The sequence below is a fragment of the Ranitomeya variabilis genome, chromosome 2, assembly GCF_051348905.1.
Source record: "Ranitomeya variabilis isolate aRanVar5 chromosome 2, aRanVar5.hap1, whole genome shotgun sequence".
NCBI classification, from domain to species: Eukaryota; Metazoa; Chordata; class Amphibia; order Anura; family Dendrobatidae; genus Ranitomeya; species Ranitomeya variabilis.
This window is the reverse complement of record NC_135233.1, coordinates 464244986-464263763: the sequence shown is the minus strand read 5'-3', so window position 1 is coordinate 464263763 and position 18778 is coordinate 464244986. Positions and strand designations below refer to the sequence as shown.

Sequence of the window (18778 nt, the reverse complement as noted above, 5' to 3'; positions counted from 1 at the left end):
ACAGATGTCAAGAAGGCCATCATTGACACCCTCAAGCAAGAGGGTAAGACCCAGAAAGAAATTTCTCAACAAATAGGCTGTTCCCAGAGTGCTGTATCAAGGCACCTCAATGGTAAGTCTGTTGGAAGGAAACAATGTGGCAGAAAACGCTGTACAATGAGAAGAGGTGACCGGACCCTGAGGAAGCAGTGGACTGAGTCTGGTGTGGAAACATCCAGAGCCACCGTGCACAGGCGTGTGCAGGAAATGGGCTACAGGTGCCGCATTCCCCAGGTAAAGCCACTTTTGAACCATAAACAGCGGCAGAAGCGCCTGACCTGGGCTACAGAGAAGCAGCACTGGACTGTTGCTAAGTGGTCCCAAGTACTTTTTTCTGATGAAAGCAAATTTTGCATGTCATTCGGAAATCAAGGTGCCAGAGTCTGGAGGAAGACTGGGGAGAAGGAAATGCCAAAATGCCTGAAGTCCAGTGTCAAGTACCCACAGTCAGTGATGGTGTGGGGTGCCATGTCAGCTGCTGGTGTTGGTCCACTGTGTTTCATCAAGGGCAGGGTCAATGCAGCTAGCTATCAGGAGATTTTGGAGCACTTCATGCTTCCATCGGCTGAAATGCTTTATGGAGATGAAGATTTCATTTTTCAGCACGACCTGGCACCTGCTCACAGTGCCAAAACCACTGGTAAATGGTTTACTGACCATGGTATTACTGTGCTCAATTGGCCTGCCAACTCTCCTGACCTGAACCCCATAGAGAATCTGTGGGATATTGTGAAGAGAAAGTTGAGAAACGCAAGACCCAACACTCTGGATGAGCTTAAGGCCGCTATTGAAGCATCCTGGGCCTCCATAACATCTCAGCAGTGTCACAGGCTGATTGCCTCCATGCCACGCCGCATTGAAGCAGTCATTTCTGCCAAAGGATTCCCGACCAAGTATTGAGTGCATAACTGAACATTATTATTTGATGTTTTTTTTGTTTGTTATTAAAAAACACTTTTATTTGATTGGACGGGTGAAATATGCTAATTTATTGAGACAGGTTTTTTGGGTTTTCAGGAGTTGTATGCCAAAATCATCAGTATTAAAACAATAAAAGACCTGACAAATTTCAGTTGGTGGATAATGAATCTATAATATATGAAAGTTTAATTGTAATCATTACATTATGGTAAATAATGAAATTTAACACTATATGCTAATTTTTTTAGAAGGACCTGTATAGTAGACTTGCCAGGCAGCATTTGGCCATGTTCCACCCTGCTAAGCCTTACTTATACATTTTTATTTTTTTTTCTTGTGAAAAGGTGAAGTTGTGCACAAAAAAAAGTTCAAACATTTGTAGGTTTACTTGATTTCCCCACCAGAAAATTGGCGTACATGCATGTTCCCCCGCAAAGTATATTATGTAGTGTTGGAATCTACTTTTTTTTTTTTCCTCTTAACATTATAGAAGGTTATTCTCGGATAAATAAATGATTGAGACATAATTCTCCCAACAAATTGTTCTATTCCGGGGCTTGACAAAATGTAATGGTTATATTATCCCTCTGCTGCAGTCACTAAGTCTAGCACTGAGTTACTGCACCGTTCTGCACTCGACATGTACAGGCTTTTTAATTTGTCATGTTTTTTTATTTTCATATATTAAATTCCATATTGCATCATGTTCATCTTCCTCCAGGTCAGGAATGACTGGTTAGATCTCCGGGTGCCTGTTTGGATACGTGACCTGGATTTTATTCCAGAGTCAGATAAAATAGTGACGTGCACGAGTCATCATCAGGTGAGTGTGAAGTTTTTGTTGTCACTATTGTTATGGATAGTACAAAATTATATGAAACTTGCTTTTTAGCATTTAATTAAAAATCTAATCGTTTGTTTTATGACTCCACGCTTCAACTGACTGAATTCCCTCTTGGCAGGTTAGAATATATGATCCCAGCTCCACACAGAGACGGCCAGTTCTGGAGGTTCTTTTTGGGGAAGATCCATTGACTGCTTTGAGCATCACTCCAGATGGCAGGTAATATTGTGACCAGACAATGTGTGCACATTTAGCTAAACCGTGACGGTGCAGTAACAGAACCGGTTTCTGTTCACCGTTGTGACATTTGAATGCGGAGGGCATATTTCGACAGGTGGCATTTTGTTAAATCTCATCCACACAGAACAGAGGAAAAACTGCATCATAAACTGAGCAGATCTGCTACTTTTTTTTTTTTGTGATTTCACCATTTGCAATGCTTTCCAACCCCTTCCCGACATCGGACGTACTATACCGTCCGATGTCGGGTCCCCTGCTTTGATGTGCGCTCCGGCGATGAGCGCACATCAAAGTCGCGACATGTCAGCTGTTTTTTACAGCTGACATGTGCGCGCAATAGCGGCGGGTGAAATTGTGATCACCCGCCGCTGTTAACTAGTTAAATGCCGCTGTCAAACGCAGACAGCGGCATTTAACTACCGCATCCAGCCGGGCGGCCGGAAATGAGCGCATCGCCGACCCCCGTCACATGATCGGGGGTCGGCGATGCTTGTATATTGTAACCATAGAGGTCCTTGAGACCTCTATGGTTACTGATCGCCGGTGGCTGTGAGCGCCACACTGTGGTCGGCGCTCACAGCACACCTGCATTTTAGCTACATAACAGCGATCTGATGATCGCTGTTATGTAGCAGAGCCGATCGGGCTGTGCCTGCTTTTAGCCTCCCATGGAGGCTATAGAAGCATGGTAAAAGTTAAAAAAAAAAAAAAAGTAAAAAAAAATGTGAAAAAAATAAAAAAAATATAAAAGTTTAAATCACCCCCCTTTCGCCCCAATCAAAATAAATCAATAAAAAAATAATCAAACCTACACATATTTGGTATCGCCGCGTTCAGAATCGCCCGATCTATCAATAAAAAAAAAGCATTAACCTGATCGCAAAACGGCGTAACGAGAAAAAAAATCGAAACGCCAGAATTACGTTTTTTTTGTTCGCCGCGATTTACATTAAAATGCAATAACGGGCGATCAAAAAAACGCATCTGCACCGAATTGGTATCATTAAAAACGCCGTCTCGGCACGCAAAAAATAAGCCCTCAACCGACCCCAGATCATGAAAAATGGAGACGCTACGAGTATCGGAAAATGGCGCAATTTTATTTTTTTTTTTTGCAAAGTTTGGAATTTTTTTTCACCACTTAGGTGAAAAATAACCTAGTCATGTTATGTGTCTATGAACTCGTACTGACCTGGAGAATTATAATAGCAGGTCAGTTTTAGCATTTAGTGAACCTAGCAAAAAAAACAAACAAAAAACAAGTGTTGGATTGCACTTTTTTTGCAATTTCACTGCACTTGGAATTTTTTTCCCGTTTTCTAGTACATGCCATGGTAAAACCAATGGTGTCATTCAAAAGTACAACTCGTCCCGCAAAAAATAAGCCCTCACATGGCCAAATTGACGGAAAAATAAAAAAGTTATGGCTCTGGGAAGGAGGGGAGTGAAAAACGAAAACGGAAAAACGAAAAATCCCACGGTCATGAAGGGGTTAATAAGCCCAGGGCTACACTAAAATGAGCTGTCTGTTCAGAATTGCTGTAAAATTGCTTTTTTATGACCGTGCAACAAGTCTTTGAAATATTAGTCCTATTATGATAAAATGGTAAAATATTTCACTGTAACTTGTGGGGTGACCTAAAGTTGCTGCGTAGCTGTAACGTAAGGGAAAAAACCTTACGTGTAATTTTAGGTTAAGGCCGGGTTCAGATGGCTGTATTTCACTCTACAAATGGACCACAATGCACAGATTGGGTAAAGACCAGTGATGAGCGAATATACTCGTTACTCAAGATTTCCCGAGCACGCTCAGGTGTCCTCCGAGTATTTTTTTTTTTTTTTTTTTTTATTGCTCAGGGATTTCCTTTTTAATGCCACAGCTGAATGATTTACATCTGTTAGTCAGCATAAGTACATGTGGGGGTTGCCTGGTTGCTAGGGAACCCCCACATGTACTTATGCTGGCTAATAGCTGTAAATCATTCAGCTGCGGCAAAGAAAACTAAATCTCCGAGCACTAAAAAATACTCGGAGGACCCCTGAGCATGCTCGGGAAATCTCGAGTAACGAGTATATTCGCTCATCACTAGTAAAGACATCTGTGGTCAATCTTGCAGCCTCATATATGCCTATTAGGCTGTAAATAAAAAGATCGGGAGACCCACGGTCAGTTGTTGTGCGTAGCAGTGTATATACAGGTCCTTTTCAAAAAATTAGCATATAGTGTTAAATTTCATTATTTACCATAATGTAATGATTACAATTAAACTTTCATATATTATAGATTCATTATCCACCAACTGAAATTTGTCAGGTCTTTTATTGTTTTAATACTGATGATTTTGGCATACAACTCCTGATAACCCAAAAAACCTGTCTCAATAAATTAGCATATCAAGAAAAGGTTCTCTAAACGACCTATTACCCTAATCTTCTGAATCAACTAATTAACTCTAAACACATGCAAAAGATACCTGAGGCTTTTAAAAACTCCCTGCCTGGTTCATTACTCAAAACCCCCATCATGGGTAAGACTAGCGACCTGACAGATGTCAAGAAGGCCATCATTGACACCCTCAAGCAAGAGGGTAAGACCCAGAAAGAAATTTCTCAACAAATAGGCTGTTCCCAGAGTGCTGTATCAAGGCACCTCAATGGTAAGTCTGTTGGAAGGAAACAATGTGGCAGAAAACGCTGTACAACGAGAAGAGGTGACCGGACCCTGAGGAAGATTGTGGACTGAGTCTGGTGTGGAAACATCCAGAGCCACCGTGCACAGGCGTGTGCAGGAAATGGGCTACAGGTGCCGCATTCCCCAGGTAAAGCCACTTTTGAACCATAAACAGCGGCAGAAGCGCCGGACCTGGGCTACAGAGAAGCAGCACTGGACTGTTGCTAAGTGGTCCCAAGTACTTTTTTCTGAAGAAAGCAAATTTTGCATGTCATTCGGAAATCAAGGTGCCAGAGTCTGGAGGAAGACTGGGGAGAAGGAAATGCCAAAATGCCTGAAGTCCAGTGTCAAGTACCCACAGTCAGTGATGGTGTGGGGTGCCATGTCAGCTGCTGGTGTTGGTCCACTGTGTTTCATCAAGGGCAGGGTCAATGCAGCTAGCTATCAGGAGATTTTGGAGCACTTCATGCTTCCATCGGCTGAAATGCTTTATGGAGATGAAGATTTCATTTTTCAGCACGACCTGGCACCTGCTCACAGTGCCAAAACCACTGGTAAATGGTTTACTGACCATGGTATTACTGTGCTCAATTGGCCTGCCAACTCTCCTGACCTGAACCCCATAGAGAATCTGTGGGATATTGTGAAGAGAAAGTTGAGAGACGCAAGACCCAACACTCTGGATGAGCTTAAGGCCGCTATTGAAGCATCCTGGGCCTCCATAACATCTCAGCAGTGTCACAGGCTGATTGCCTCCATGCCACGCCGCATTGAAGCAGTCATTTCTGCCAAAGGATTCCCGACCAAGTATTGAGTGCATAACTGAACATTATTATTTGATGGTTTTTTTTGTTTGTTATTAAAAAACACTTTTATTTGATTGGACGGGTGAAATATGCTAATTTATTGAGACAGGTTTTTTGGGTTTTCAGGAGTTGTATGCCAAAATCATCAGTATTAAAACAATAAAAGACCTGACAAATTTCAGTTGGTGGATAATGAATCTATAATATATGAAAGTTTAATTGTAATCATTACATTATGGTAAATAATGAAATTTAACACTATATGCTAATTTTTTGAGAAGGACCTGTATGGACTTTAAAGAACGACTGTCTTAATTTGGGCTAGATTCAAGCATCTGTATTTCAAAGCCCACAATACCCAGACCAAGCGCTGGACTCCTGGTCAGAGTGAATGGCTTCATTGGCGTATATGAAGCTGTGTGTTGGGGTCAGTAGACCTGCGGTTGGACCAGGCTTCAATTTGAACTCAGTGCAATGCTGTATTCATGGTCTTGTAAAATAACACTGCAGTACAGTAAAATTATTTCTTTATCGCCTCTCATTGGGGGACACAGGAACCATGGGTGTATGCTGCTGCCACTAGGAGGCTGACACTATGCAAATAAAAAAGTTAGCTCCTCCTCTGCAGTGTACACCCCACCGACTGGCATTATACTCTTCAGTTTAGCTTAGTGTCGGTAGGAGGTGGACACGGGTCTTTCTTTAGACCCTATCTACCTCAATGTGCGTCGTTTCTTTTCAGGTTTTTCGGAAGGGATACAGGGTGAACAGTCACACCTGTAGTCCCACAAAGCGGACTATGAGTACGGCGTGTACTGCCACCCCGTATCCTCATAGATCCCTCTCCAGGACCAAGAACCTAGCACACAAGCGTTCTCAGAAGTCCGGTCCTGGCCCCGTCCCCCACCCACTCGCCTACCAGAGCCTGTCGGTCGGAGGAGACGAGGACGTCCGTCACCAGCTCCACGGACGTCTAATATCTTCCATGTTTTTAAGGTTAGTACGACGGCGTGGGATGTTAGGTGAGTATTTTGTGCTCCCTATCAGTTCTTCTTAGGGGGCCTCTGATGGATTCCCTACCTTTCCTGCGACCCTTTCCGGCGCCTTACAGACAGCCGTACTGCTATTTCTGCGGCCGCACTACCATCCCTGCGGCCACACCTTTTCTGCTACTGGGCGACAACTAGGGACAAAAACCGCGCCCAGCTTTTGCGCGGCGGCCCTGATGACAGGCCGCGCTGCTTCCCCACGACGGCAATCGCACTGCGGCCGCATCCTCTTCTCTCTGCGGCGCGGCTCCCCTACAGGCAGCCGCGCTGATTTTTTTTCCCCGGCGGCCGTATCCTTTTAGGTGACTCCTGCGGCCGCCAGCTTCTAATATAGGCCCCGGCTCTTCCCGGGGCCTACTTCCGGCACCGGCACTCCTCTTCATGTACGGCGGCTGCCGTGCCTGTCAGCCGGGGCACCCGCACCTTTTCCTTTTGCGCCCGCACACATTTTGGCGGCCGGCTTCTAATTTAGGCCCCGGCTTTTCCCGGGGCCTACTTCCGGTGCCGCGCTCCGCCCACTTCCTGTTTCATCGGGCGGGCTTTTCTCCCGCCCGACATTCTGTGCACTGCCCACCGGCGCCTCTGTGTCTGGCTCCGCCCCCTTCCTCCAGGGACAACGTCTGTGTGTGCTCACCGCTTCTCAGCAGCAGGAGCTCACGCGGCGCGCCCCGCACCATCGCCACCGCATCTCTTCTGCACAGCACGATCTGCGCAGAATACAGCACTTCAGGGCAGGAGTTCTCCACCCACAAGCGGGACATCTTCCAGAACCGGGTCCGTGAGTAGCTGCACTGCAGACTGACACCCCCCTCTGCCCCACTGTCCCCTAACCCGCTGGCATTTTCTTCAGGGACCTCTCAAAATGTCTAACTCTAAAGGGTGCCGCTCTCGTCCCCCTACTTCTTCATCTTCTGTCCTAGTCAAGTACTTTGCATGTTCGTCCTGTAACAGCAAACTTCCCTCAGGTCAGTCCTCTCCACTATGTCAGTCCTGCAGCAACCCGATTGTTCCCACCGCCCAGGATCCCCCGGCCGATCCGCCCGAGAGTGATACCCCCATCCCAGGCTGGGCCTCTTCTCTGTCTCAATCGGTGGCCAATTTAACACGGGTGTCTCAAACCCTGGTGTCCGTACTGGATCGGTTACCCCTGCAGACCCCTGCAGTTGCCAGCGGGTCGCAGGAACCGCCGCCCGAGCCCTCCTTGATAAGCCACAAAAGGTCCAGACAGGAACGCCGGTCTGAGTCCTCTTCTCGCTCCATCTCGCCACACGGCCCTCCCCTGCGGTCGGTGTCCCCCCCGATCCTCCTCCCCTGAGTCAGGCGAGGCATTCTCTGATGCGCCCTCGGAGGATATTTCGGAGCTGGATTCTAACCAAATCGCCACCATGAGGGATATGGTCCAGAATCTCATTGGGGCAATAAACCAAACCTGTGGCATCAAGGATCCCTCTACGGAACCTGCAGATCAGGCGGTTTCGTTTAGACGGGCCAAACCACCTTCCAAGTTTTTTGCTCCTCATCCTGAATTCGAGGAAATCTTGTCCAGAGAGAGAGAACCCGACCAGACGTTTTCAGAGGGGAAAACGCCTGGGTGTGTTATATCCTTTTTCTCCAGAACTTACCGCCAATTGGACGGTCTCTCCCTCGGTGGATCCCCCTGTTTCCAGGCTGTCCACCAACACGGTGCTTCCACTGTCCGGCGGAGCATCTCTGAAGGACTCTAACGATAGAGTTGTAGAATCCTTCGCGAAGTCAGCCTTTGAAGCGGCTGCAGCGGCTCTATGCCCAGCTTTTGCTTCTACTTGGGTTTCTAAATCCATTTCTAAATGGGCCAAAGATCTCCGTCGAGGTATCCTGGACGGGGCGCCTTCCGGGCAACTAGCGGAGCTTGCCAACCAGATTTCCCACGCTGATGAATACCTGGTCTCCGCCTCCCTGGATGCCGCGTCTTGTGCAGCTCAGGCTTCCAGCAATGCTGTTGCCATCCGCCGGACCGTTTGGCTCAAGGCCTGGCAGGCGGACTTATCTTCCAAAAAGTCCCTTACCAGACTGCCCTTCCAGGGCTCTCGTCTATTTGGCTCCCAGCTGGACCAAATCATTAAGGACGCCACCGGGGGTACAAGTTCTCTTCTCCCCCAGGCTAAGCCTCGTCACCCTCCTAGACGGCAGTTTCGGCCTTTCAGTCCCTTCGTCACTGGGAAAGGATTCTCAGGTGCCTTCCAATCCGAATCCAGACGGACAATGCCACGGCGGTGGCATATGTCAACCATCAAGGGGGGACTCGGAGCTCCTTGGCTGAGGTATCCAAGATCCTCCTCTGGGCAGAGGCAACGGTTCCGGTGATATCCGCAGTGCATATCCCCGGCGTGGACAATTGGGCCGCCGACTTCCTCAGCTGCGAGCGTCTCGCGGCAGGGGAATGGTCCTTACATCCGGATTTGTCTTCGATGGGGGACTCCGGACGTGGACCTCACAGCGTCTCGAATGAACAGGAAGGTTCCGCAGTTCGTCTCAAGGTCTCGCGATCCTCTCGCAGTGGGCGTCGGCGCTCTGGCCATTCCTTGGTCACAGTCCGTGCTGCCCTACCTGTTCCCACCCCTTCCATTACTTCCCAAACTGTTGAAGAAGGTCAAAGCGGAAGGGGTGCCGGTCATTCTAATCGCCCCGGATTGGCCCAGGAGAGCTTGGTTCGCGGAGCTCGTCAATCTTCTCGCGGACGCTCCCTGGCGCCTTCCAGACAGGCCCGATCTGCTGTCTCTGGGTCCGATCTGCCACCCGAATTCTCGGTCGCTCAGTTTAACGGCGTGGCTGAGACCGCAGTTCTAAGAGCGTCCGGTCTTTCGGCCCGGGTGATTCACACCATGATTCAGGCTCGGAAGCCTTCGTCTTCCAGGATCTACTATCGTACCTGGAAGGCTTATTTCCTTTGGTGCGAGTCCAACCGCGTTTCACCTATGGCCTTTTCCCTGCCTTCCATCTTGGCTTTCCTTCAGGCAGGACTGGATTCGGGCCTTGCTCTGAGTTCCCTAAAGGGCCAGGTTTCCGTGCTTTCCATCCTTTTTCAGAAGACTTTAGCTTCCCGACCACAGGTTAAGACCTTCCTTCAAGGAGTAGCCCACGCGGTCCCTCCGTACAGGGCCCCTGTGGATTCATGGGATTTAAACCTGGTACTGGACGTTCTCAAAGGGGGGAAACCTCAGCCTCTCAGGGAGGTTCCCCTGTCAGTTCTATCTTGGAAGGTGTTTTTTCTTGTGGCCATCACTTCTATCTGCCGTGTTTCCGAGCTGGCGGCCCTGTCTTGCCGTCCTCCGTTCTTGGTCATCAACCAGGACAAGGTGGTCCTCAGGCCTCCGCCTTCTTTTCTTCCTAAGGTGGTTTCCACCTTCCACCTCAACGAGGACATCGTTCTACCTTCTTTTTGTCCAGCTCCGACTCATCCTCTGGAGCGATCGTTGAACAAGCTGGACCTTGTCAGGGCAGTGAAGATCTATCTGGATAGAACGTCCACTTTCCGGAAGACGGATTCTCTTTTTGTCATTCCTGATGGCTCTCGCAGAGGCCAGCCGGCTTCTAAGGCGACTATTGCTCGCTGGATCAGAACGGCTATTCTGGAGGCTTACCGGGTCAAGAACAGAGTGCCTCCTTCTGGGATCAAGGCTCACTCTACCCGGGCAGTCGGCGCCTCCTGGGCGGTGCACCACAGGGCTTCCGCCCTACAGCTTTGCAAGGCGGCAACCTGGTCTTCCATCCACATGTTCGCCAAATTTTACAAGGTCCATACCTACGCTTCGGCGGACGCCAGCCTAGGCAGAAGGATCTTGCAGGCGGCAGTGGTGAGTCCTCTGACCTGATGGAAGTCCGTTTTTCCCGCCCTTGGGACTGCTTTGGGACGTCCCATGGTTCCTGTGTCCCCCCAATGAGAGGCGATAAAGAAAACAGGATTTTTGGTTGCTTACCGTAAAATCTGTTTCTTGGAGCCTCCATTGGGGGACACAGCACCCTCCCAATGTTTCTCAGTTTCTGTTTTATGTTCTATGACTGTTATCACGTTTACAGTTCTCCAGTTTGTGGTTATGGTTTTCAACCTTGTTATTTATCTCCTACTGCTTTCTCACTAACTGAAGAGTATAATGCCAGTCGGTGGGGTGTACACTGCAGAGGAGGAGCTAACTTTTTTATTTGCATAGTGTCAGCCTCCTAGTGGCAGCAGCATACACCCATGGTTCCTGTGTCCCCCAATGGAGGCTCCAAGAAACAGATTTTACGGTAAGGCTACTTTCACACTAGCGTTAACTGCAATCCGCCACAATGCGTTGTTTTGCCGAAAAAACGCATCCTGCAAAAGTGCTTGCAGGATGCGTTTTTTCCCCATTGACTAACATTAAGCGACGTATTGCGACGGATTGACACACGTCGCAACCGTCGTGCGCCGTGTTGTGGCGGACCGTCGGGACCAAAAAAGGCTACATGTAACGTTTTTTGCTCACGACGGTCCGCTTTTTCCGACCGCGCATGCGCGGCCGGAACTCCGCTCCCACCTCCCCGCACTTCCCCGCACCTCACAATGGGGCAGCGGATGCGCTGGAAAAATGCATCCGCTGCCCCCGTTGTGCGGCGGAGACAACGCTAGCGTCGGGAACCTCGGACCGACGCAACGCGACGGGCCGAGCCCGACGCTAGTGTGAAAGTAGCCTAAGCCAGAGGTCCCCAACCTTTTTTGCACCAGGGACCGGCTTTAAGCAAGACCAGTTTTCCATGGCCCGGTGGGGGTGGGGCAGGGGCGGGGCTTTGGTCATATGGGGGTGGGGTTATGGAGGGATGGAGCTTAGTGCATACTTATCATATAATTATGACATTTATAATGAGAATGTGATTCAACTTACCATAGGTTCAGAATGAGTGGGAGCACCATGCTTGTTTCCCTGGTGCTTTGCACCATTATTGCCCCATAGCTGTGCCATACAGTGCTCTGCACCGTTTATTATTGCCCCATAGCTGTGCCATACAGTGCTCTGCACCGTTCATAATTGCCCCATAGCTGTGCCATATAGTGCTCTGCACCGTTCATAATTGCCCCATAGCTGTGCCATATAGTGCTCTGCACCGTTCATAATTGCCCCATAGCTGTGCCATATAGTGCTCTGCACCGTTCATAATTGCCCCATAGCTGTGCCATACAGTGCTCTGCACCATTATTGCCCCATAGCTGTGCCATATAGTGCTCTGCACCGTTGCCCCATAGCTGTGCCATATAGTGCTCTGCACCATTATTCCCCCATAGCTGTGCCATATAGTGCTCTGCACCATTATTGCCCCATAGCTGTGCCATATAGTGCTCTGCACCATTATTGCCCCATAGCTGTGCCATATAGGGCTCTGCACCATTATTGCCCCATAGCTGTGCCATATAGTGCTCTGCACCATTATTGCCCCATAGCTGTGCCATATAGTGCTCTGCACCGTCCATTATTGCCCCATAGCTGTGCTGCTGCTGCTGCAATAAAAATAATAAAACACATACTCACCTGTCTTGCTTGCAGCTCCTCGGCGCCATCTTCCCGGCGTCTCTCTGCACTGACTGATCAGGCAGAGGGCGGCGCGCACACTATATGCGTCATCGCGCCCTCTGCCTGCAGTCAGTGCGGAGAGACGCCGGGAAGATGGAGACAGCGCCCGGCGTGTGGAACGAGGACAGGTGAATATGCGATACTTACCTGCTCCCGGCGTCCCGCTCCTTCCCCCGGACAGCTGGTCTTCGGTGCCGCAGCCTCTTCCTCTGTCAGCGGTCACCGGCACCGCTGATTAGAGAAATGAATTATGCGGCTCCGCTCCTATGGGGGGTGGAGCAGCCTATTCATTTCTCTAATGAGCGGTCCCACGTGACCGCTGAACAGGGGCGCCGCGGACCGGCTGAAAAACCCCAACGGCCCGGTCCTGGTCCGCGGACCGGCGGTTGGGGACCTCTGGCCTAAGCAACCAAAAATCCTGTTTTCTATTAAGAACAGTAAAATAACATTACTCACAACCATTTCCTTTCCTGTACAGGTCTGTAGTGGTTGGAAACTCTCATGGTCACATGGGTGTGATTGATCTGAGGAAAGGTAAGTTGTACTTTAGTCATAGTAACCTATTGAATCTTGTGTTTGTAAAATATATAATTTTTTTTTTTTTCATATTTTCAGGTCGCCTGCTGTGTGCACTTAAAGGAAATGCAGGCTCTGTGCGATCCATCCAGTGTCACAAGTCTATGCCTGTGGTGGCTTCCTGCGGTTTGGACAGATTCATGAGACTTCATAGCTTAAATGACAAGAAGCTTTTGCATAAGGTTTGTGGCTCAGTATTATTTCTTCTAAATATATCGCAGCTGCATATTCTACATTGCTGTACAGTTTGTCAGTAGCCATGAGTCCCTCTCCCCAATAGGACTCAGTATAATCATCCTTGCTTGAGAACACATATATAAAACCAATAAGATTATTAACTACTTCTCATGGTTTCTTTTAAAGTGGTCGTCTCTTGATGACAACTCCAGTCCATTTGTCTTCATAGTTTATATGGATGTTCTTTGGCGAGCAAACTAGTCCTGTCATCTGATAACTGCTTATAACCAAGTGTTAGAGAACTGGACCTAGAGCACTCGGGTTCCTTTTAATATGAAGCACCTGTAATCTGTAACTAGCCTAAAAGATCATTCTTTTTTTTTTTTTTTTATATTATTGCAGTAGTTTTGTCTCTTAGAAATAACCAATTACTACTAATTAAATCTGCCCCATTGTTGGAATGCTTCACCGTCCATGATCATGACTTTCACGTAGATTCCTAGTAAACAAATGAACATATTCTGTCCAGTGCAAAGCTGCAAATATCTTATAATAAAACGAATGCTGTGTCGCCCTTTCTAACAACACTTGGATCTTCGCTCAGCAGTTTACTTCGCAGCCTTGCGTTACTTAGTCATCTGTTTGCCTTCTTCAGGTATATCTAAAGTCACGGCTGAACTGCCTACTGCTAACGTCACGAGACAAGTGGGAGGTAAGCTTTTCAGTTTGCACAATTTCAGTGAAAGACACCATGATCAATAGCGATTGGGCTCAGTTCACACTTGTGTTCGGGCATTTAATTTTTAAGAACAGAGTAACCAAATTAATGCCCGAAATGGATCTATTGCATAAAGGAAGCAGAGGGACTGCACTCATTATGGGGTCTGTTATGCTTCTGGTTTTTAGAATGGAACAACGTGCATCGTGCAGAACTCTTCTTCCTAAAACAGGACACTTAACAGAATCCGTACAGACCCCATAATAATCATCACTGGGATCACTCTGCTTCTAGTTACATCAGAAATTCAACAAATCCATTTTTGTCTTTTCCCAAAAAAACTACCTGGGTGAATTCCACAATGATAGTAGAGATGTTACTTATTAGTATATAAGCAAATCTAGGCTCTTTTATTTACAGCTGAAACACAAGTGTTAGACATATATCCTGGTAACATTAATTTCATTTACAAATCTTCAGGATGAAGAATTGATCCCGGCCGAAGCAGAAGATGTAAAAGAAGAAGAGGATGAGGTCTGGAACAACATGGACACGATTGTAGACAAAACCAGTTCCAAAAGAAGAAAAGAAGCACAGGAGCCAAGTGTGGTGGCTGAATCAACAGAAAACGCCAAAAAGAAGAAAAAGAAGAAATCCGTTTAGTTTTTATTTCAGACTGTTATTTTTTACTTCGCTGATAAGCGGTGCCCAATGCAACAGGATTTTGCTCCTTGTTCTGCACACAATATTGTCTCATTTATATTTACAGGGTTATTTAAGAAAATAAGTTATCCTGTATCCATAAGATAAGGCATAACTTGCTGATTGCTGGGGGTCCCACCACTCAGACTTCGGGAGATTTTGGATGGAGCAGAAGTGCGCGTGTACACCCCTCCATTTATTGTTTACGGTCCTGCTGGAGAAAGCAGAGTACAGCACTTGGCTTTTTCTTGCAGTCACACAGGTAATTGATGCAGTGAAGGTAAAGTGTGGGGCTTTGTAGGGAACGCCATTCCTGTTGTTCCACAGCCCGTTCTCAGGAATGTTGGGGACTCTCTGTAATTATTAAGTTATACCCTACACTAGTACTATGAGATAATGTAATAACTTGGGAATAACCCTTTTAAAAGCATTTGCATTACAACAGAGGTATAAGATCTGTAAGACTAGAATAACAACCTAGCCCAAATTGTTATCATATGATCTGCTACTTTGACATTGTACATAAAATCATAATAACCAGTTATCGGCTTGTGTAACTCTGGTTAATCAAATGATGACTGTGGAAGGTTGTACTGCCGGTCTCTACGACAAGACCCCAAAACACTGGAGCTATACGTGCAGTCCCATGTGCAAAAACCCCAGTCCAAAGCTGTTAGTGCAGATTCTTGCATAACTAGTACATGGTAGTTAGACTGAGCCTAGTTTATGTACATCTATTAGTGATGAGTAAGCTTGCAGGTGTTATCTGAGCATGCTCATGTGCAAACGGAGCATCTGCTGAGTGCTTGACTAATATGTTCACGTCCACGTGGCTGTTCGACAGATGCAACAAAGGCTGTACCTGGAGGTGTTGAGGCTGTTGAACAGCCGCGAAACATGCAGCCATGGCGACTTGAGCATATTCAAGCACGCTAAAGTCACTGTATTAACAACTGAGCATGCTCACTCATCGCTAATATCCATACATTAACCCCTTTCGCACCTTAGATGTATAGTTACGTCTAAGGGGTGCCCCTGTTTGCTACTAGCTCCGGCGATGAGCTGCAGTCCTGCTCTGTTGCACAGGCAATCAAAAGATCGCAGCTTCTATTCTCCCATGGAAACTATAGAAGCAAGTGTAAAGTAAAAAAATATATATATTTTTAAAAATAAAGTTCTAAATAAAACAATAAAAAATACACATACTTGGTATCAGAGCGTTCAGAAATCGCCTGATCTATCAAGATATAAAAAGAATCCAATTGGTAGACGGTGTAATGAAAAAAAAAAAAAAAAATCAAACACCCCCCATTATGTTTTATTTTTTTTTATTGACGCAATATTGCATTAACCCCTTTCTGACCTCAGACGTACTATCCCGTCTGAGGTCAGAAGCCCCGTTTTGATGCGGGCTCTGGCGGTGAGCCCGCATCAAAGCCGGGACATGTCAGCTGTTTTGAACAGCTGACATGTGCCCATAATAGGCGCGGGCAGAATCGCGATCTGCCCGCGCCTATTAACTAGTTAAATGCTGCTGTCAAATGCAGACAGCGGCATTTAACTACCGTTTCCAGCCGGGCGTCCGGAAATGATGGCGTCGCCGACCCCCCGTCACATGATCGGAGGTCGGTGATGCTTCTCTATTGTAACCATAGAGGTCCTTGAGACCTCTATGGTTACTGATGCACGGTAGCTGTGAGCGCCACCCTGTGGTCGGCGCTCACAGCACACCTGATTTTCTGCTACATAGCAGCGAACATAAGATCGCTGCTATGTAGCAGAGGCGATCGCATTGTGCCAGCTTCTAGCCTCTTATGGAGGCTATTGAAGCATGGCAAAAGTTAAAAAAAAAAAAAAAAAAGTAAAAAATGTGGAAAAAATATAAAAGTTTAAATCACCCCCTTTTCGCCCCATTCAAAATAAATCAATAATAAAAAAAATCAAATCTACACATATTTGGTATCGCCGCGTTCAGAATCGCCCAATCTATCAATAAAAAAAAGCATTAACCTGATCGCTAAACAGTGTAGCGAAAAAAAAATTAGAAATGCCAGAATTACCTTTTTTTGGTCATCGCGACATTGCATTAAAATGCAATAACGGGCGTTCAAAAGAACGTATCTGCACCGAAATGGTATCATTAAAAATGCCAGCTCAGCATGCAAAAAATAAGCCCTCAACCGACCCCAGATCATGAAAAATGGAAACACTATGGATATCGGAAAATGGTGCATTTTTTTATTTATTTTTTTTTTTAAGCAAAGTTTGGAATTTTTTTTTCACACCTAGATAAAAAAAAGAACCTAGTCATGTTAGGTGTCTATGAACTCGTAATGACCTGGAGAATCATAATGGCAGGTCAGTTTTAGCATTTAGTGAACCTAGCAAAAAAGCCAAACAAAAAAACAAGTGCGGGATTGCACTTTATTTTGCAATTTCACCGCACTTGCAATTTTTTTCCCGTTTTCTAGTACATGACATGCTAAAACCAATGATGTCGTTCAAAAGTACAACTCATCCTGCAAAAAAAAAAGCCCTCACATGGCCAAATTGACGGAAAAATAAAAAAGTTATGGCTCTGGGAAGGAGGGGAGCGAAAAACGAACACGGAAAAACGGAAAATCCCAAGGTCATGAAGGGGTTAAAATGCAATAATGGGCAATCAAATGATTGTATCTACACCAAAATTGTATCAGTCTAAATGTCAGCGCAGTGCGCTATAAATAAGTCTTCACCCAGCCTCAGATCATGAAAATTGGAGACAGTGCATGTCTCGGAAAATAGCAACTTTTTTGTTTTTAGAAACTAGACTTTTTCACCACTTAAATAAAAAAGAACCTAGACATGTTTGGTGTCTATGATCTCGTACGGACCTTGAGAATCATAATGGCAGCTCAGTTTTAGCATTTAGTGAACATAGTTTAAAAAAAAAAAAAACAATTGTGGAATTGCACTTTTTTTTTTTTTTTTTTTTTTGCAATTTCATCACACGTTGAATTTTTTTCCTGTACACTGTATGGCAAAACCAATAGCGTTGTTCAAAAGTACAACTTTTCCTGCAAAAAAAAAAAAAAAAAACCTTCACACGGCCGTATTGACAGGAAAATAAAGTTATGGCTCTGGGAAGAAGGGGAGCAAAAAAATGGAAATGTCCAAGGTCACACAGGGGTACATCTGAACTATAAATGACTGCAGCAGACTGGCACTGGGTGTTATCGCAGGTTACACCTCTGCTTTCCATAAGATGATTATAGAATATTTATTGTCAAGAAGTGATCTGAGCCCTAGTCGACTATTGTTAGCACAGGTCGTAAATCTTCACATGCCAGAGTCCTGGACATGCACTAAACCTCTACTGACTGCACAAATGCCCAGGGTGGTGGTCTTTGCCAGCTGAGAGATGTCTACATCCCTGGGGAAAGCTTGGAAATACGTCATTTAGGGTGGTTACTTTACACAGAAATGCATTGAGCATTTATATACATTGACATATAACTGTCATCGCTGTGCTAAATGCAGTGTAAAAGCGTCCTGCAAGTACCGTGCTATTCCAAGTTTGCTTCTGGGGTCTGTATCATTCTGGACACTGTGAAGAGGTTCCTTTTTTTCCCCCCTTTTCTTCAAAGTAGATAAACCATAATACAAAACAATGGGTTTAAACAAAAACAACAACAAAAAAAGCCGTTAAGGCCTAATTTATCAAAATGTCTCATCCTGCATTATCTCGGAATATTTTGGTACCTCTCTGTGGTATCCCTTGTGTGAACAGGTGGCAGAGAATTAAATACTTGCTGAATTAGCGCCTCTTCCTAATCTGCTGCTGGACACATCACTGCCATAAGCACTGGTGTGTGTGTATTTATAGAGCTGGAGTGGTGCATGTCTGCTGTTCTTCCGTCACCGCAGGCCTCGTGTGGAGGCTTTATAAACTGATAATTGAAGATGTGTGATGGAAAGAAGCGATTGCCAGCTTTCATGTTATGTACAGTTTATTTGTACAGGATGTATTAATATAGAAACTGTAAATAGCCCTTTGGAATATTATAAATTCTATGTATCTATAATAGAAAATGGATTACTCTGATCAGTAATTAGTGTTGTGCAAGTGTCATCCGTTCTTCTCAGAGAAATAAAAAAGGAAAAAGTTTCTCCACCTCCACAATGACAGTCTGTGAAAAATCGGACCACACAAGGATGTCATCTGAGTGCTGTCTGATATTTTTCACGGCCACATAGACCTGCATTGGTGAGTTTGGATCAAAATTGGACATATGTCAGTGATTTTGTTCAGTCTGCAAAAAATGCACATGCATGTGAACAGCTCCCTAGACTAGATGTGAAAAGCACACGAGAAAAACGGACATCTGACTGAGGCTCCAGATACCTGTACATGGCTGCAATAATGAAGATTTAACCTACCTGTGTAAATGAAACCTGTCACTGTGGCACATACTTTGACTTCCCACCA

The 18778-nt window shown here is 46.0% G+C and overlaps 1 protein-coding gene across 2 annotated transcripts in view; it reads left to right on the top strand.

Annotated features, from left to right (window-relative positions):
* WDR74 (WD repeat domain 74) overlaps positions 1 to 14854 on the top strand; it is a 38319-nt gene extending 23465 nt beyond the window's left edge. For both annotated transcript variants that reach the window (XM_077287547.1, XM_077287546.1), the window contains exons 6-11: positions 1682 to 1783; positions 1923 to 2023; positions 12616 to 12671; positions 12753 to 12895; positions 13546 to 13602; positions 14089 to 14854. In XM_077287547.1, the coding sequence (XP_077143662.1) occupies positions 1682 to 1783; positions 1923 to 2023; positions 12616 to 12671; positions 12753 to 12895; positions 13546 to 13602; positions 14089 to 14271 (642 nt within the window). In that variant the 3' untranslated portion in view covers positions 14272 to 14854. The remainder of the gene's footprint in view (positions 1 to 1681; positions 1784 to 1922; positions 2024 to 12615; positions 12672 to 12752; positions 12896 to 13545; positions 13603 to 14088) is intronic.
* Positions 14855 to 18778: the final 3924 nt, after the last annotated feature.